The following is a 21,546-nucleotide window of genomic DNA, read 5'->3' as shown; positions in this document are numbered from 1 at the left end:
TATTTGCTCTAACTTTACTATAAACTATGAGCATAGAGTGAGCATAGAGCGAGATTTACATCTATAGTTGTCAATTTAAATTGAGTCCATCGAATTAGCTGACCCCATCAAATAATTTAAACTTAATAAGTTAAAATTTTATCAACCTATTTTAAGATAGGTTCAAATGGATTGGCTCATCTAGGCCCACGATCCACGTGAGTTGGTCCATGACAAGCTTGGGTTGCCTCGTAGATTAAGAAATCTTATTTATTTATTTTAAATTTTAAAATTAAATTAAAAAACTCAATGGATCAGTAGGCTTGATCCATCTAAATCACAATATAAGCTTAAAAATTTCAACCGGATCAATTTAAACTATAATCTAACTTTAAAATTTTTAATTATTTTTATTTTATTTTATTTTTTTAACAGGCCCGTGGGTTGATCCGCCTAACCCACAATCCATCTTGAATTGGATTGAAGATTTTTCAATCCACCAAGTTGGTGGATCGGCCCACCCCGTCTCGCTCTGTCATATAATGAATTTTTAATGGATTAATCCGCCCCATCATGAGTTAGCCCAATTGACATAAGTTTGTCTATTTGAAAGCTCTATTTACATCTACATTTAAGAACAAAGTTGGCTGAAGAAAACACAAAGGAACTAGGCCCTAGTTTCTCTTATCCATTTAAGACGATATTAACAAATAAACTTGGAATGGAAGAACCCACTTTACATAAATTGATGACATCCGACTCATCAAACATCAAACAAATCAAGATTATTTCCTTCAAAATTTGTTAATATACATAAATCATGCATCATCAGCTTTTTACAATGAAGTTGCCTGTGGTATGAGGAATGAATTCTTCTTCAAAGGAAAAAAAAGTCATGTTGGAGCCAGCAAGCCAAGGGACAGTTTTTTGATCCAAGAATATGAATGAGGTGAACTTAGTCAAATTCAATAAATCCAATGAAGAAGAATGGTTAGGAGCAAGAATACCGTCGAACTTTGCAGCTGCAATCTTCTGCCAGAAGAAATATTATGAGCATCCACAGAATAAATTGTTGCAGTCTTGCCTTCCCGGACCATGATGCTTGAGGAACCTAAGATCAGTGCAGTTCATGAGTGAGTTTATAGCTGAATGAAGTGGAATAACTCCAAAATTGAATCAGGTTTAGGGATCTTATCAATTCCGCGCTATGGGGAAAAAAAACTTTCTTAAATTTGATGAAATGGAATGAACTGATAGATAATCAGAGGAATTGAACATATAGTGACATTTCGATTTAAGAAGAAATGGGCATGATATTATGATGCCATCATACCAATAAGAAACAACATGAAAAAGTGGCTCTGTTTGTTGTTTGGGTTTACATGGATTTCTCCTTGGATTCGGAATCTCAAACCATGATGGTGTTTTGATCTTTGCCTAGAACGATACTATTTTGGTATCATGTCAATGTTTCAATGTATGGTGGGAGGAAAGCAGTGAAGAAGAAAAAGATAAGACAACTATACAGTTAAACTTAATATTTTGCTTTTCATCTAGAATGCTACAATTTGGACATTATATTGTATCGAAACAAACTATAAAAAAATACCATTATCGTAAGTTTAGCATGCCAAGGAGTGTCAAGTGTTAGCATGAAATGATATGTATCGACATATTTGACACAATGACACAGGAGACTGCCTCAATGCCAAATAGTATCAAATTTCAATAATTTATCAAAATGATGCATTTTAACCATTTCACCAGGTATAAGATTTCAAACCATGCTTCTCCTAACTGAGTGCCAATTCCAGCTGCTTCAAGTCTCATCGTCTTATTGTGTCTATTGGTTCTTTGGTCTTGTGGTTCTACACTTCTTGTCAATTTTTACCATTGCTAAATGTAATGTTGTCTCAATTAAAGCTACATGATAATAATGATATGTGCAGTTCTTTGGAAATCTGGATATGTTACATAAAAAGAAAAAGTAGGAAAACCAACAGGTCAGAGAGAACCTCAGGTAAAATCGTCTCCAGGCCACATATGTATCGGCAAATTATACTATGTAGCACATCAATCTTCACTCTAATATACCCGACTGTATAAATTTATGTTTCATTTTTATTTCTCTGATCATATTCATAACCAAATAACAAGTTGCATTTAGGTAAAGAATTCGATCATTTCAAAAGGTTCTACTTAGATGATTTAACTAAAATTAATTGGTATCTGATTCATGTTTTTAGTCAGGCAGTGACCAGTACAATATGGTGATCAAAAAAGAATTCAAACTGTCAACAGGAGACCGCTAAGAACCGATAACAGGCCTCAACCTTAGGCAAGATTGTTCAGAACAAGAATAAAATTTTAAGTGTGGCTTGGTATTACTAACTCATTGCAATGATACTTTTGCTCAATGACCAACTGTATGAACTGCAGTATGAATAATCACAGGATGTGAAATAAGCAGAAATCTAAAAGACAAACGCATCAACAACATAGCAAGATAGTATAAGTTGATAACAGTACTCCAAGTAGGTAAGGCTAAAGCCAATGTCATATCTGGAGGTTCAATGTGCTCAGCCTTACTCTAGCATATGAACTAGTTGTTCTCAGGGTTGCAATGAGTAATCTCACACTTGCACGAAGCGTCATCCTCACGAAAGCAACTCTGATATTATTAGTCTTGGTGAATTAACCAATGCAAGTAAAAGCTAAATTTGATTAAAGTGTTTGCCAAAAACTGCACATTTTTAGTTGTTCCCAAACATTCACAATTTCCTGAATGGCTTTGCACATAGGATATTCACTTCTAATATGGGCCTCTTCCATCTGCATATATGGCTGCACGCATTTCCATCTGTTCACTAAGTTACATGGAGATATGATATAAGCAGATATTCTTGTGGAAAAGAGCAGGAGTGCAAAGAAATGAGAGGTCTAATCCTGCTGTTACTGTTGTTTTTTTGGAGCAGATGAGTTCCATGGCTGCTTTTGGTGCAGATAAATTCCAGTGGTTGCTGAAGATACATGCATGCCAAAAGTTACCTGATTCACCATCCATGTTATGCCTACAAGGCTACAAGTCTTAACACGTCTGATCTTACATTGAGAGTTGCTGTCTGGTTGGAAGCAACTTTCCCACTTTCTCCACTCCCTCTCCTATCTAGGACATCTAACTTAACTGCACTTCGTTTGGTTTCAAACCTTCAAAGCGTGAGAAGAAAGTCCTTCGGGGATCATATTTTGGTGAATTTGGTCATCTGGTGTGAGTGAAACAATCACATTTTCGGGCAGCCCCAAATTGACCTCAAGGGTGTTCAATTGGATGATAAAGATTACCATTTTATAGATGCTCTCTGATTTTCATTTAGCTTTTTATTTGAATTTCTAATTTCTAAATATATGCATATCCATGGTTTGAAATCTCGTACCGTGCTAGGTAAAACGGTCGAAATGTATCGTTCTAGTAAATTACCAAAACTCAATACCGCTCGGCACACGATACCACTCAGCACAAAGAATATCTACTTTCTATGTTTCATCTCCTTCCTCATTCAACTTTCAATCTATCACGAGTATCATGCCCTTTCTATACTTCAGCTCCTTTCTCATTCAATCTTCAATCCGTCACTAACATCATGCATCGGAACATTAGTAGAATACTGAAATAGTATTGTTTCTAGTTAAAGATTGAAATTCTAGCATGACTCAAGATTTTGAACCTTGAGCATATCTACATGTAAATATTTTTAATTTAATTGATTTAGATTGGTTTCTTGCTTTCCTTGAAAAAAATATTATCATGATTGTCAGAAGCATCTACTGTTAGGCTTTGATTATGGTCATCAGCACAAATATCATTGTCTACTGTTCTCAATTTTCATTTTGAATATGCCATTAATGCTCAGTTCAGATACATGAATTCCATATGTAGATTGAACAGCAGAGTGGAATGCTTTGATTAGAGTCATTAGCACAAACACTACTGTCTACTGTGCTTAATTTTCATTCGAACATGTCATCAAAACTCAATTGGCAAACAGGAAGTCCACACATAGATTGAAACATCAGGGTAGATCAACCATGAACTCTTATGAATATTATTATTATTTACTTTTGTTTCAGCAAGAGAATTCAATAAAAAAATTGAGTGCAACTTACAGTTGTATTCAGTCCATCCAATGACTTGGTTCTCAAGATCGTAGACGACTAACTTATTTGATAGGACTAAATCTGCAAAATAATAATTTCAAATATATCATGATGTGAGATGAAAGTCAGTTGCAGTGAGATGTAAAAAGAAATAAAATGAAAAAAAAAACCTAAACTAAGACTAGCAAAAGGAAATTGGGTTTCAGTATCATTTTCTTTTGAAAAAAAAACTATACGTGTGCAGATTGTAAATAACCATTTTCATTATGCACGGGAAGTCTATGGAGAATTGAAACCTCAACCAGTGGGAACACTCCAGATGCATTTGTATGTCTTAACATCCCAGTATTAGCAAGAAACTGAAACAACTCGAATTTTACTCACACATGAGAGGCAGAGGTGAATCACAAATGAGGTTCTAACAACTTTTCCAGAGCTACTTGCACGAAATTTACACCGCATATGATTCTTTCAAATAAACTTCTCATATATAGGCTCATATCAGTATGGTTCCTTATCTGTGAACTATACTGCAGAAATATAGTTCCTTATCAGTGAAACCAAACATAGTCGCCTAAAGAACTAGTGATGTCAATACTTGAAAAACTTGTCTTCTCTACATCAAATTGTAACAGGCGAACTTTTCGCTGCTTTGAACGATGAAGTTGAGGGAAAATATTATACTGCATTGCATAAGATATGACTGGGTATTACATATTAACATCACCAAGTAGACTCGTATAAAAATAACTCTAATAACTCTTTAACATATTAATTTTCAATTCTCATTCTCAGTCTATCTTGTTAATATCAACCACAAACAGACTGAGTCAGTACAGCTAGCAACCAGCATGACGAATCAGTAAAGTTTTTTGCTTTTTCTCATTATTCCCTATCCATTTGGCTTATGTTTCTCTTTGATTTCCCTATTCTCTCTTCGTCTTTCCTTATCCATATTTCTTTATCCCAAATCTCTATATTGAGACATATTTTTGAGTGCCAAGCCTGATCGACATACAAACTAATTTATGGAACTCCAATATTTAAAACTTAACCTACTCAGTCAGATGCATACACAGTAAATCCAAGTCGTGTAAGATTGGGAAAGATTTACTGCAGAGTGACAAGTTTGATTACTGTACAAATTGTTATGTAACTCCTATAGGACACATTCACTATGGAAATACAACTACAAATGCTGCAAATTAAAGTTCAAAAAGTCAAGGAAAAGCTTAAATATGATGTTCCAAAGGATGAAATAGATATTTAGTGAAATAATACATTGACAAAGATAGAAAGACAAAATATTAACACTGAAGCATGTTAAGTTTTGCAGAACGAAACATGCTTATGTGTAAATATCCTGTCTTGGTTAAGCATGTTGTGTTACTATAGGCAAAAACAGAATATCTAATGCTGGAAGTAATGTTGACAGGATTCAGGTTCAGTGGACTGTGCAAGTTTCTATCACAAGTCATCAAACCTGAATGAGATGAACAACTGATAACTTGACCTTCTGAAACAATTTTGTTTAGGACCAAAATGAAGTTGATGCTGAAATGATTAATTCAGACCTTCCTTTTGCATTTCTACAATGACAATACTTGCTAAGTAACCTCCTTCACAATAGCTGACAACATTTTTGGAAGTGTGTAGTCCATCTTGATTAATTGCAATACGAAGTCATCAGTTATCTCAATCAAGGTCAGAAAGTTTTCTTGTTGAGAAAACAAAGATGCTCATCATCAATAAGGGTAATTAAACAAGTAGAACAAGAATCTAATTTCTTCGCAAAAAGGTGGAATCCACCACCCCAGCGGCCCCACATGGTCGGCCCCATGACCATCTATGAGGAGGTAAATCGAGAAACTGCAGTTGGTCACGACGGAGGAGGATATTGCTCGGCTTCGCCGAGATTTGAACCCTTGCTCTCTTCTGTAAGTCTGCTCCATCGTAACCAACTCAGCTATGCCCTGGGGGCAAAAGAATCTAATTTCAACCCAACAAGAGGTCAAGGTAGTTGAAATAGAACCCTTCAAATCCTTAGATGTTTATCTACCTCAGTATGTATTCAAAACACCACTAAATTCATTTGTAAAATCAAATCCTTAGATGTTTATCTAACCTCAGTATGTATACAAAAGGAGTAATTGAAGTGGAATATTGTCCGAAATTCAAATAGCTACATGTGAGAAATCAAATTGATTAGAATGGAAAGTGTAATAGGTAGAGGGATACCAAAGAAAACTTTAGTCAATATAATAAAAAATAATTTAACTAATTTGAATATTACTAATAATATCCCTTACATATGTTCAATGGAGGGATAAGGCCTAGGCAGCCAACCCCAAAATAGTTTGACAAGCATGGGTTAATGAAGGTTCTCGATTGCTAATATGAATTGCTACATTACTGACAGGTGAATAAAGGTCCCCCCCCCCCCCCCCCCCCAAAATTAAACTTACTAAGTTAAGATTGTCTAAGACTCACCATACCAAACTGTTAGGAAGAAACTAATCTATATTATATTCTTAACACTCCCTCAGTGTTGGTGACTCACTAAGATTTGATGTCCCAAATCCAACACATTAGTGCACTCAATAATTGGATATATATATTATTGAAACAAGAAGGACTTGACCTGTTGCATATTAAATTTGAATGGCAATCTACTATCCCAAAAGCTTGATCTATTAGGAAACTGACCAAGCCATAATGAGAATTATTAGTTATATTGTCAATGCAACCTTGCCATCACATTTGAAATTGCAATATCATGATGTTTCTTTTGTTGGTTCCACAATTTTCTCAGAAGCAAAAAAGTACTTTTGAACTAAAATGTAAAAGAATGAATAAAAAAGAATATGGTTGTTATTAGATATTTACCTCCAAGAAGGAACATATCTTTCCCATCACTAGACATCGTACCTCCGCTTTGCCATCCAACACAATAATCATCGTCCTGTGTATTCAAATACCATGAATGAAAATACAAAATTTCAGCTTCTATATGTCATACTTTAGAGACTGAAATCTGAGAACACTTGCAGCAAGAAGGCATCATCACAAGCTAGAATTTGGAAGCAATCCCAGTAAAATGATAAGACCATGTAATTATAATATCTTTAAATTACACTGAGGAAATAGTTGCTAATCATCATGATAAGCAGATGATGTGGAGATTGATCAAGGAAATAACGAGCATTATTCAGGGATTAGGTTCTCAAAATTTAATGAGGAAACATTAACAAAGAAATGATATATTGTAATTAAATCCATTCTAGGAGGAGAAAAATATAGTCTTTCTCAAACTGCAGCAGCTGAGTAGGATGACTCACATAATATCTGACTTCTAATGCTTCAACCCACTTCCTCTCTAACGCTTCAACTCACTTCCTCCAAATGTCCTTAGATAGAGCATGGTAAGAATATTTACAAGTTAAATATAAAAAGGTAAACAAGCAATTCAATTTGATAGAAAATTGAAGGACAGCCTCCCCAACATAGTCATAAACCTTAATGACAAGACAAGTACCAGTAAACTATACATTCTAGTATTTTTCACTCAAGTTGGAATACAAATATTCTTATTTTCAAATTATAACACAGTGACAAAATAAATTTAAAAAATAACTCTGCAAATATTGTCATGTTGGGCAAGTATAACAAAATGCAATCTTTTCAACTCTTCAAATTAAAGATGCAACAAGAACCAAAATTTGAATAGATGGACAAATGGGAGATAGACTAAGGTTCCAGTTTCTATCTACTTGAGAAAGAGATAAAGAAGAGAGAATATGATGTGCAAATAAGTAGGAACTTGATTTGTATTGAAAAGACAAAAAATTGTCAAAAAAGTCAAAAGATAAAATGAAAAAAAAAACTCTAAACTCTGCTAGACAGAGACGAGAGAAGGCACTGTAAGAGAAGGGATTACTGATCTATCTTGAAATTGCAACCAGCAAAAACACTAACAGTGCAGATAAAAAAGTGACAATAGCATTCCACCAAGCTCTGAGAAAGTAGAAGAAATTAAGAGCTTTTTTTATATCTACTAGGAGAGAGAAAGATGTCAAGAGAAAGAATAACAGTGGTATTGCCTCCAAACGAGATATACTGGAGAGAAAAAAGAATAATCAGTTTCATTTTAATCTTATAGGAAAAAGATCAAAGGATTATGAAATGAAGAAATTAGTAAGAAAAATATAAATGGTACTTCAACTTTGAGATATATGGAGGGAATAGAAAGAACAGGGATGTTCTGATATCTCAACTTCAAAATCTGCAATCTGTTTATGCACCATCATTTTCCTTATTTTATAAGTTATTGCCTGCTTTTGCAAATTTTATTGTTATGTCTTCTAGTTGTGTAGAGGAAGTAATTTTGGGCCTGAGATATTGTTTGACTTGACATCAGCCATCAAGTATTGCCTAGGTGAGAAGCCTAGGAATGAGCAAAGAGGGTTGCAAGGACTTGAACCTACATTTGATCTGACAGATTACATTTTTCCATCCCAACGGTGTCTAAAGTTTGATAGAAATTTCACACCAAGGAGGACCTATTTGCATTGCAAAAGGACATTGAAAGTTTATGGATTTAGCAAGGTTTAAAATATGGAGTCATGCTGATATTTCAACAATAATATTTTAGTAGCATATAATGTTGTGCCACTGCAATTTTGATTCTTATTTAATCAAATTATTAATAATAACATATTAATTTTACTGAAAATACGTTATAGTTTTCAGTAGCTTTCAGCTAGGGCAATCAATTGGAACCAAGGAGCTAGCAAACAGAATGTTTCTGTTCGTGGCTAAGTTGACTGGGTAGTCGATTGATAGCAAGCAATAAAGTGATGGTAAGTTACTAGTTGACTCATTGCTAAGGTGGAAAGGAGTCAAGAGTCGTTTTGCGTTACAACAATCGATCCCCAAAGATCAGTCCACTTATTGTGCAGAATAGTCGATTGACAGGAGCAAGAGACGTTGGAGGATTGAAGGCTATAAAAGGAGAGCTTGGTGGGGGCTTCAAGGCTAGTGAAAATAAGATTCGTTATCTTATTAGAGCTTCTCCGCCTATGTTTTAAGCTTTCATTATAATCCTTGTGACTCTTGGATTTGTAAGAGGTTTCTTCACCTATGGAAGAGTTCCAAGAAAGAGAAAATTAATGACTTTTCGAGAGTAATCTACCAACAGATCATTGGTCGTGGAGTAGAAGTGCAAGAGACTGACGAACCACATTAAACACTATTGTTTGCAATTGTAAGTTCTTTCCTTATGTATGTTTTATTTCCGTTGCTAATCATGTTTGTGACGTTGCTATAAATAGCAAGAAAAGTATAGAATCACACTTGTAAGTTATAATCGCTATTCACCCCCTCTAGCGCACCTTGCAGGTTCTTACAGTGTCAACTACCTAAAGGAGTGTGTGATGAAGCCCAGCATCTATGCATCAAAAACGACTAACCACGACTAATTTGAAAGGGTGTTTTGACTACCCAAAGGGTGGGTTGAGTAATTGGAGAGTCGTGGACTACCTGAAGGAGTGCCTAGACTACTCAAGGGGGTGCATCTACCTGAAGGGGAATGTCAACCTAAAATGGTGCTTTCACTATCCAAAAAGGTGCATCAAAATATTGAAGAGACATGATCCACATTGTCAATCTGTTAATCCATCATGCCAAACCACACAAAGGAGAAAAGCTACACTAACAACAACAAGTGCTACTAAAGCGTGGAAGCTAGTGGGCAAAGAAGCCAGTGGGCAAAGGTGAGGTAGGTTGCATGATGGAGGACAATGGAGGAGGTTTTAACAAAGCAAACAATAATTTGTAAATTGTAAAGTGGTGAACCATGATGAGATCAACACGGGAATCAAAGGAAACAAAAAAGGTAGGGCAACAAGGTCGCACTATAACCATTGTTTATAGGTCGTGTATTTTATGCAGTAAAAGACTACAGTAGAATCTCTTAGTCACATAAGATTGTCCTAGCCAAATTGATTGTTAAGTTGTTAAACTTAAGTCTCAAACTATTTCGATAGGCATGAGCGAAACTTGCAATATACCAATAGAAAAAAAATTAGCATGGTCTGACATAACAAGATCGGTTGGCACCAACCAAAATCATGATGATACTAGGTGGTTATGGACTTCTTGCTCAACAACGATTCAGACGAGGGTTGAGGCTTTGAAAGTAGGGAAGGAGGAATTGACTACAGAATAAGAAACCGTTTACTTAAAATACATGAAGAGGAGGCTTCGACTTTGACTTTGGCTTTGACTGTGAAACTGACTTTGGCTACAAGATGTGTCACGACCAACATCAATTGAGAGTGGTCATTGGGTATATATGTTAGGGGATTTAAACTTGGACCTTATAAGTTGGGGTTAATTTAAAAGATTATTAAGTGGGATGGTTGTAAATTAGGGTTGTCTAGTTGACATAAGCACTCATGATTCCACAAGTCATTATAAAAGAGACTCAAGTTAAATATCACAAAGGAGCACAAAAGACTGAAGTAACAAGGCATGAACTTTCAAAATATTTTCATAATATTTCAAACAAAACAAAAAAGAAGTGCATCTTAAAAGAAAATCTAATATGTCCAATGTGATTAGGAGCATTTACTTCATATATCGTGTGCCATGATCTAAGAAGAATTAAAGTAAAATGAAAATTTGAGAAAAGAAAGGGAAAAAACAAGAATATTATGTACAATATAACTTGAGCAAGCAATAGATTTTGCAATTACAATAAAGATTCAAGATTCATCACAAACTAGAGATAGGTAATCTTACCCCGTTTTGAAAAAGATAATCATGAGGATATACATTCAGCAAAAGTGAGTTCTCAAAATGAAATACAACTTCTGGAAATTCATCATCAACACTGCAATAAGATAAACAAATAGCTAGTTACATAAATGATCCAGAATTCTTACCTGGAAACTACTTTACCTGAATAAAAATGGCTTATGTCAAACACGTAACCAGATATAGTTTAGTATCATTTGCTAATCTCTGTATATTAAAAGCTCACAATCAAAAGCATCTTGGGTACTAAGATATGTGGTACTCAAAATTACTATAGTCCATCAAATCCTTTGACCAAAAAAAAAAGATGTCCAGTTAGATGAGGGACACAATGCTAGAAATAAACAACTTTGATTCAGCGCTTATTTCATCACATCTAGTCATTCTTCAAAATATATTTTTAAAATATATCATGATTAATTACCTGTTATTATCTCATATTTCTGACCTCTACTTCCTGTTATGGCTGATACTTAGTTACTTACTCGACCACTTGTCATTTTGGTCGATAAATTTGTATAATTTCTTTCCTGCATCAATTGTTTGCATATATGTTTCTATCAATATGAGACCAGGAACGGACAATAGGAACTGCAACTATGAACCATTAGAAATTGTCTATTTTTAAAAAAAAATTAGGATCATGGTCTTGGTGAAGAATTTCTTATTGAGATTTCAGATTCAAGTAAAAGTACTAGTTTGGTTTGTGATTCTGTAGATAAGTTTAGATCAACAAGTCTCAAACAAAAATTACCAGTTAAAGTCAACTGCCTAACTTGTGCAATTTAAATCACAATAAAGTAGGCTCATCATATTAACTACCATACCTTCCAGAATATAGGAAGCACAGAAAGCCTTGAATGTTGTGGAAGCTCAAATTTGGATGATTGGAAAATATCTACAGAGAAATAAAAAGTGACTATTGAAGATGTATAATGGTGGAAATTAACCACAGAGAAAGCATCTTACTGCTTTCATCACCGCCTGGTAGGCTTCGTCTGGTAGATAAGTCATTGTTGTTCCGCTATCAATTATGGTCCCTTTCCTGTCGCCAGTGTCAAATAAATAAGCAGGAAGTTGTAGGAAAGCTCCACCAACTTCAATTCCCTTCATATTAACATTATAGTGTGGCCTGTGTCAAAGAGATAGACTTGTTAAATATATAAGAAATAAAAACAAAAAAAAATGGATACTAAGGTTTCAAATATTATCCCATGCTAGAGTTATAGTTCCAAGCAGAAGCAGTACAGTTTCAGAATTATATGATGCTGACACTCTTTGACATGCATTTAAGCATATGCCAAAATGAATTCAAAGAAGTTTTACTCCTAAAATCTCCTTTCACTTACTTTATTTATTTCAAAAATATAAAACTATGATGCTTAAATGGTCAATTGAATTAAATTTTTTTCAAATAATATCCCATGTCAATACTCAACAAGTGATAAAGCTTGTCGAGGTGAACTAAGATTGGTTTAACTCATTTAATTGCCTTTTTCTTAGACTTTTTTACTTTTTAAAATAAGAGTGTATGAATGCTTTTCAAGATGAAAATTGAGTTTTGGTTCATTTTTTCCTTCAATGTTTGTTCAAGATGAATTTAAGTTATTTATTCTCCTTTAATTTTATTTCTCTTAGCTATTGAGAATTGATTTTCGTAACCAATTAAGCAGGATCCATTATTTAATAATAAGTCATGAGACATAGTTGATCTATTTCACTAGTAGATTGTCGTAAAATCATTTCTTAAGTGAATAATAAATAATATCTAAAATAAGTGACTTGAGTGATGGTGAAAATGGTGCACTTGTTTCCAGTTTTAATCAAAATTGAGTTTTGGTTCATTTTTTCCTTCAATGTTTGTTCGAGATGAATTTAAGTTATTTATTCTCCTTTAATTTTATTTCTCTTAGCTATCGAGAATTGATTTTTGTAACCAATTAAGCATGATCCATTATTTAATAATAAGTCATGGGACATAGATGATCTATTTCACTAGTAGATTGTCGTAAAATCATTTCTTAAGTGAATAAAAAATAATATCTAAAATAAGTGACTTGAGTGATGGTGAAAATGGTGCGCTTGTTTCCAGTTTTAATCCGAATCACTTTGTAATCAAACGAGAACATAAGGTCATATGCGAGCATAGTCCACCAGCGGGTAAGCTTTGGACAAAACCCAAGTGTGCACATGAGCCTAACATCATGTAGGACACAAAATGAATGAAAACAAATTCTGATATGAGAGACAGGATGCGCATGTGGCACGACTAGCTATTCCCTGTATGAGGAGGGATTCACAACTACCCATATGGCAAGCCACATTGCTACATGTACAGCAGACAAATGGTATTGCTTTGTGGATATTGCATGGGGTCATGAACAAGAGCACAAGAAGCATTGCTCATTTGGTCTTTTACTGTAAGTTGACTGAAGCATAAGCCATGTGGCCTCTATGTTGGCTTTGACTAAACATCAAAGTCAACATGTAATGGGCATGTCTGTGGCAATAGTAGCAACCCTCTTCTCTTGAATTTTGCTCTTTCTATTCAAATTAATCCCATTCAATTTAAACTTAGTAAGAGACTCACCCATTTAATTGTGTCTCTTTACCACCCATATAAAACCTCTTGCATTTCATTTCACTCAAAATTTAAAGAAATCTAGCATCTCCTCTCTTATCCTTACTTGAGCATTCTTTCCTCCTTGGCAAGTTCTAAGGTGCAAATGGTTCGATGGTATGTAAAATTTAGATTAACACTATTCGGCATAGGAGTTTCTTGCATCTTAAGAGACAATGTAAATCCACTGTGAGCACCATAGCAGAGCAATCTTGTCTTAAAGAGAGAGTGTCTAGCTATCGCCTTAACCTGATGAATTCCACTCAATCCTTTATGGATCATGACAACCAGAAGATCCACAGTGATCATCCATTCCTCTTAGTGATGAGTAACATCTTTGAGATCACAATGTTTTAGAGATCCTTAGCGATCATTCCCTCGTCTTAGTGATGAGTAAGATCCACAATATCACAATGCCTGGGAGATCTCTACAAGATCATCCCCTCATTCTAGATGAGTTTTTCCTCAATCCTTCTAGATCAATCAACCATCTGAGAGGCATTACTTTACCAATAAATTTCGGAGTCAAGTAATCGTCATCAACCCACGAAACAAATCTATGGTTCAAACAAAGTCAAGACACTATGATGTCAATATTAACTTATTTACTTTTAAAAATAGGATTATGAGAGTAGACATGTTTGCATGCCAAATGTAAGATGGAAGAGAAGTCTGCCAAATTTAAAAACAAATCTATAAAGTTTGTAGATACATGACAAATGCTTGCATGGCATGATACTCATCAACACGAGTAGCATTAACAACATGCAAGATAAGTCTGGTAAGTGAGCATCGATTATTTATTTGTTAATTTACAATAGTGGTATGTTTCAACCATATTGCCCAACATGGCACAAGAATTTTAAACCATGATACTAAATCTCTGAGTTATCTAAGTCATTCACTGCTGGTGAAGTAAATCCAATTACAATATCACATTATCTCTATCTAACAACAGTATATTGAAATTTGTAGATATAAATGCATAAAGAGAAAATTCTGCATACTTTAGTGATATTACTTATCATAATAATGAATATATACAAAAAAAATCCAACTAGCAATGATGCACAAGATTTTTCAGGAGTTGTTCATGGTACACTGATAATGTCTGAAAGATGAATGACAACCAAGTAGGAGGTTCTGACAATTTCCTTTAATGATTTTAATTATATTTCAGAAACTGGTCAAACTAAACAACTATAATATATTGGGAAATATATTGTCTAATACCCCTACTATAATTGAAACGCCAATATTAAATTAATACCAATTGGAACCAAACTAAAAGAAGAAACCAGTTGGTGCGCATAAGTCCAAGTGGGTTGAAAACTACTGGTTAGAAAAACTAAAGAATAGAGTTTGAATCTTCAACATTCTCCACATGGGATTTATGGTATTCTTAGTGTGATTGTATGGATCAATGGCCTTTGCAGTAACTAAAACTGGAGCCCACTATGTTTTGACCTATAATCATGCATATCGAACAACAGTGACAGCCTTTGGTATAAGCAAATAGATGCACGCAAATAAACTAAGTTTATATATTATTTCTTACTTGAGCTGTCCTACAATGTGATCAGACAGGCATACATTTTCTTGCTTCAATCACATATATGAACTTAAATAGGTGTTATAATCAGATTAATCCATCACATTAATTAAACGGAGGTTGACAGAAAACTAACCAAGAAGCCAATCAACATCATTTAATCAAGGAACTATTTTTCATTGATTTTTTGGTTCAAAATTACTTTTTTTCTGCTCAGTCTCCCTCATTTCTCTTCCTCACTCTCCCTCTTTTTTTCAATTCCACTATCTTTTCTCTCGCCTCTTTCACCCTTCTAGCACTGGTGGCAATGCCCTGTAGGACAGTACCAGTAATTGCAAGGAAGAGTAGGGATGGATAGAAGAAAGAGAAAAAGGAGATGAGAGTGACGAACTTGAAAAATAATTAAACATTTTTAAAAAATCATGACTAAGTGTCCTCATCAGATTTACACTAGTTTCCATCATTTCAATTACGTAGATGTCCACAACAATTGTCTAAGTAAATATATGTATTGAAAATTATCTCCTATTAAATAATGTATTGACTCTATCAACTAATTTTGAAATTTTATTATTTTCTAAATTTGGAATTCAATCACCAACTAAGCTTATAAAGGTAAAGCTACTATGTAATCTTCAATCCTACCATAATTCAAGGATCATACTTACCTATGGACCTGTATCGATAAATAGCTTTGTTATAATCTGCGTTGAATTTGGTCAAAAATTAAAAGGGCGACTGAAAAAACCACACTAAAGTTGTACCTTCTAACACAATAGCCAGATTTATATGCCTTTTAATATTGCATGAACAGTTTTATCTATTTGTATGAGGATTTTCAACTTGTTTTCTCCTTTAGAGAATGACGATGTCAGCACGTCTTGTATTAGAGCCATAGCAAATCCACGCACATATTTTAGCCAAAAAGGATGCCTTGGGGATTGCTATCCATAATGTACAAAAAGTCAGCTAAACAATTTTGTATTTATTCAACTTTGAACTGAAGCTTGCCTATAGTTCATTTAAATTGAAAATGTTAATAACGCCTACAAACATTCAAGAAACCATAATTAGAATGCATGACATTACTTTTTGTCAGTCAACATTTTATCTTAACATGGAAGTCAATATTAGATATATCCCTTTCCGTACTTAGCACATTGCTTTGTCCACCTATTGATCTATATGATGCTAAGAATTAGCACCAATGAAATGTCACAATAGCTGTAAAAGCTTAAGATAAGAATGAAGAAGAAAACCTAATAGTTCAACCAAGTCTAGAATAACATACTGCGCAGGTACCAAAGGTGTTGTCTTCACTTTAGGCTCTACTACATGCCCTATGACAAAAATTCCACCTCCATTTACCGTATCTAAACAGTGAGCAAATATCCTGCTAGATTTACCAGAAGCAGCAAGCTGTGAGATCATGGACGAATTTGACTGGCCAAAACCAATAATTCCATCAAGTGATACCCTTGTACCCAAATCCCCAGATTGATGAGCACCACACCTGTACCATTGAGAAGTATCAGAATATATTAAAAAACCATCAAAATGGTCATGCACAAGAAAACAATGAAAAGGCAATTAGAATCTAAACATTATAGCACAATTAGAAATAGTATGTCAAACGTGTGGATCCACACTCATAATGGGTACTCAAACCCAATCAAAGTAATATAGATGATTACTAGAGAACTCTTAATGTTCCAAAAAATTATTTTCAAACTTAACTTCAAATTATACAATCCAATCTGCATCTAGTTAGAAATCTTATGCCATTGTCTTGGAATAGAATTTCTTCTTTTAATGTTTTTTTTTTATATAACAGTAAAATAACTAAAGAAAACTAAAAACTAAGCTTTATAAAATGGAACTCATTGAAGAGATTGTGGCATGAGGCATTGATCACTTTGAATGTGATTTGTTATTGGTAGAAGTTAGGGGAACAATGACAATAGAAGGGGATGTATAGTAGAGGATAGCAGTGGAGAGGTCAGCGGCTTGGATAGTAGAGACCTAGATCTTATCGCAAGGTAAGCTAGAGAAAAAGAGAGAGATAAAGGAAAGATCATATGAGGCGATTGGCCTCCAAATGCAAAGGCAATGTTATTTTATTAATTTGCTTAATATAAAACAGACTCGTAAGGTAATTATTTTAAGGATGAAAGAGGATTTCTTGTCAACAATAACATTATTAATTCTAGAAAGAAAATGGAAATAATTTATTCTAGAGAAAATAAAGGGAATAGCTTATTTGCTAGAAAATAAAGGAAAAAGATTTCCAATTGACGGGTAGTATTATAATTAATCCTTTTTTCGGAATTGTATCAACCAATAATGTCCATTTCCAAGCAATGGTTATGGCATCAAATCAAGGGCCTTTTGTGATGCTTTGCTTTGAAGGTAGAGCACAATTTCAATGGTATATCTTGGCTTTTTATCAGCATGGAGTTTACTATTATATGGTATAGTTGGAGACCTTCCTAAGGAGGAATAGGAAAATCAACTGTAGATGTGTGCTAAACTCAACATCTCAAAAGTGTAGGCATTTTGAATTCTCACTTTTGTCGTTACATTCTCGTACATATCCTTAGTTATTTCAATATACGTTATGCTAATACATTTCTTTTCCAGAATTCTATGCATAATTACCATAAGCTTTTTCTAGGTTGATGTATAGTCTCGTTTCTTTTTCCAATACTTTTCAATCAATTGTTGTCTGAAAAAATGTATAGCTTATATGGTCAACCTTTCAGACATGAAACCAAATTAATTTTTAGTCTCCTTCCTTAACTTTTTTCTATGACTCTTTTCCAAAGTTTCATAACATGACATTAATTTAATACCCCTATAATTTGTAAAAATTTATTCGTCTCCTTTATTTTTTATATAGGAGAACAAGTATATAGAGAAAAAGAAGAAGGATTAGCATATTCTTTTTATAGACTTAGAAAAACTTATAATTAAGTTGCTAGACAATTACTATGGTGGATTTCATAAAGAAAGGCATTATAGTGTGGGAAAACATGATATAATAAATCTATATCCCTAAAAATTAGACTAAAAATATTCCATAAAATCACAGGATCAAGATTCTGTAAATTATATGAAGTGTCGAGAATCTATGCCAAGATGGGACTATGATGGAATGAAGAGGACTTGAGTCGTTGTGAAGAGGAGAGCATGACAGAGATAGAAGAGCAACAATGATTGGACTTGTTAATCTCAATCTCCTCTTTACTACCCTTCTACAACTTGCACTATCGAGAAAGTTCATGGGCCCACCTGACTCGAAGATAAGATCACCGAAATTCCCCTATTGAAGTGCATAAATTGAGTAGCCAGAACTTTATCTATAGGACGGAAAAAGGGTGTTGCTCAGAGAAAGAGAGGAGACTTGTTGCTTGTAAATACAAATTAAATTTAAAGTGAATCTACCCAACTCATTCCTAGGTCTTATTTAGGCTAATCCACATCGTTTGGTTGAGTTGTATCTCTTGAGTTGCACGCTTCTAGGTTTATCATGGGTCACTAGAATGCAATCTAGATTGCATCGATTGAAAGCACTAGTTCATCTAGACACATTGTGTGAATTGGTTGTACCACTTGGGCCAAATCCATTAGCGTGTGGCCCAACCTTTCCACATGGAAAATTAGGTAAAGGGTGGCTTCCCACTTAGCAATAAATCAAATATGTGTCTCAAACATAAACCTACATTGTACCTAAAGTGCATGAATTGTGCACTTGCAATAATGCATAGTATGCCCATGTGCGTTGCATGTGAGCTAGAGTTTTTATGCGCATCACACAAAGACCTACCATGTGCAAAGCACATGGTGGCCTAAGTTTATACCAAGACATACTTGTACATAAAAAAAATAATTTAAATGCCTCTATTTGCCTCCACATTCTAGATGTGAGACAAAATCTCAATGAAAATTCCAAAAAGCTTTAAAAGCTCTCTTTCTTATTTTCCTTCTCCATGTTTTGAAAACAATTTTTTATTTTGAAAATAATTTAGATACATGTAAATTTTAAATAAAAGAGATACAAATTGTTGATAATAGTGTTCTCTCATTCACTTAAGTTTATTATTCCTTTCTTGGAAAGTAAGGGAACTAGTACTAAGTGCTTCATTCACAAGAAGTTTAGTTACATATTGAGTGGTCAATCCTTGTAGACGAAATATAAAATCAAAGGCATTAGGTTATTCATACTCAAGAATAAACTAACTTGTAGCATAGTAACCATTAGGTCAATATGTCATAAAGAAACATGTCATTTCTTATCAGTCAAATATTTATTAATTATGTAAAAAATCATTATTTTAACTCTAGAAGCATCAAATATCAAATTAGAAGCTAACATTATGCACTAACCCAAATGTGACACTTGCATTAGCTAGTTGAGTTTGGTGGTCACTTGATACTTGATTATACCCAATAGCATCTGTGATAAAAAGACCTGCAGTTGTGCTCCCATCACCATAAACCACTTTATACTCACATGGAAAATTTGAAAAGCAGCCAGGTATATCCCCGTATGTGGATATGCAAAATTTATCCTGACAGGAAACCAAGCTCGAAGTTGTAGAAGCCTTTGGATCATATAACATCAAATCAAACTGCAACATAGATAGAGACAAACAAACATAACATGCATTAAATACGTAAAATTTCAAACCACACACTTAAAGTTATGAAATGCCCAATGGGTGCATTTAGTTTCGTAAATGTCTAACGAACACACCTTCCTAAAATGAAAAACCCCAAGGCACAAACCTTTCTCAGCTAGTTATCTCAATATACATTTGGTACCATCATCCAGTTGATTGAATTGACCCTCCAATTGATTGAATTAGCCCACTAGTCGAATTGGCTAACATAGACCCTTGTAAGGTGAAATGGTGATTTCACATTTGATAGACTTATACAAGTCAAAATCAAGTGTAATGACATAGATGGGTGCCTGGGAGCTCCAAGATCACAACGATGATCTCAAACTTACATTTTGACCTATAAATGTCCATCAAGGTGAAACTTAATAAACCTACTATGATCTAAATGCTAGTGTGAATGCATGGATGATTTCCTGGAAGCACAATGGCGGTCTTACATTTGCATTTTAACCTGTGGATATCCATTCAGGTGAAATGACAATTTCACTTTGATAGACCTACAGCAGTCTAAATACAAGTGTGAGGATATTGATGAGTTCCTAAGAGCACCATGAGTGCATGTAGTCTGAACTTGTATTGTTACCTAGGAATGCCTATTAAGGTGAGTCTACTAGCGTGCTCATGGTGATCCCTGGAACTCATTTATACTCTCATGCTTGTATTTAGGCCATTATAAGTTCGTCTAGGCAAAATAATAATTACACCTCAATGGACGTCCAAAGTTAAAATAAATAATTTGAGACAATCATTTTGGTTCTACAACTCTCAAGAACTCATCCATGCTCTTATTCATGCATTTTGACTCGAGTAGGTTCATCAAGGTGAAACCATCATTTTACTATATATATAGGCCTAGTCAACTGGTGGTCTAATTCAATCAACCAGATAGTCAATTATGGGTTAATTCAGTCGAATTGGATTGTATTGGGCATGTGGTATTTTAAGACTTGTGAGTTACTTCAATTGATGTGTCCATTAGGTTTTCACTGTGGTGTGAAACTAAGTGTGCTCATTAGGGCATGGTTTGGGAAATTTTCCACAAATATAAAATTGAACAGGAGCAAAAGGACGAAAAAGGAATCATACACCAAGATCGCTCTTCTTAGGGCACTCCACGCACGAGATACAATTCACCCAAAGAAGGTCGCTCCCTGTGTCGACTTGCACGTGGAAGTTGGTAGGCGGAGTCCCAATCTTAATCTCCGCATAGTATAACCTACAAAATTTAACACAAAGGAGCGAGATAAAAAAAAATTGAGACTCGCAAAACGATCAAATAAGACAACGTTTGGGGCCGAACCCAGCATCGGTGGGGATGCCGGAGCCGCCGATAGGGACATCGACTGCGGCGAGGATCCTGCTGTGGCGGTGGACGTCGTGAGCGCGGAGCTCGGCGATGGCATTCCTGCGGCCGAGAAACTTGTGGCGCACCTTAAGCAGCCCGGAGGCAGCAACTGACGGAGCCAACGCCAGCAGCAACGCGAGAAGCAGAGCGAGAAGCGACGAGGAAGAGGAAGAAGGAGAGTTGCGGGGAACCATCGCGGTATGATTATAGGGACGAAGAAAGCCGGTTGATGTTCCTCAGGGCAGCGACATCGCCGTCGGGGAGAGGAGGGTAGGGTTGAGAAGGAAAGGGAATGGAAATGGAAGGAAGGAAGGAAGGGCGATAAATGAATAGCAGTGGCTCGCCCTTTCCTTTCCTTTCCTTTCCTTTCCTTTCCTTGCTTGTTTTGGAGCGG

At 34.9% G+C, this 21,546-nt stretch overlaps 1 protein-coding gene across 1 annotated transcript; it reads right to left on the bottom strand.

The window, feature by feature from the left end:
- Positions 1-807: 807 nt before the first annotated feature.
- Positions 808-21,464, bottom strand: LOC141843304 (aspartic proteinase 36-like). Its single transcript, XM_074731370.1, has 10 exons — positions 21,108-21,464; positions 20,894-21,023; positions 19,509-19,753; positions 16,414-16,635; positions 11,920-12,082; positions 11,778-11,848; positions 10,936-11,026; positions 7,021-7,096; positions 4,144-4,215; positions 808-1,090 (listed from the first exon to the last, which is right to left on the bottom strand). Exons 1-10 carry the CDS (start codon positions 21,344-21,346, stop codon positions 945-947), a joined length of 1,455 nt encoding a protein of 484 aa, XP_074587471.1. The 5' UTR covers positions 21,347-21,464; the 3' UTR covers positions 808-944.
- Between the last annotated feature and the right edge of the window lie 82 nt (positions 21,465-21,546).

Source organism: Curcuma longa, chromosome 12 (assembly GCF_044706935.1).
Source record: "Curcuma longa cultivar G26 ecotype Majalengka, Jawa Barat chromosome 12, ITB_CL_G26_1.1, whole genome shotgun sequence".
Lineage (NCBI taxonomy): Eukaryota > Viridiplantae > Streptophyta > Magnoliopsida > Zingiberales > Zingiberaceae > Curcuma > Curcuma longa.
The sequence above is the reverse complement of the archived record's forward strand: the minus strand, read 5'-3'. Positions and strand labels throughout refer to the sequence as shown.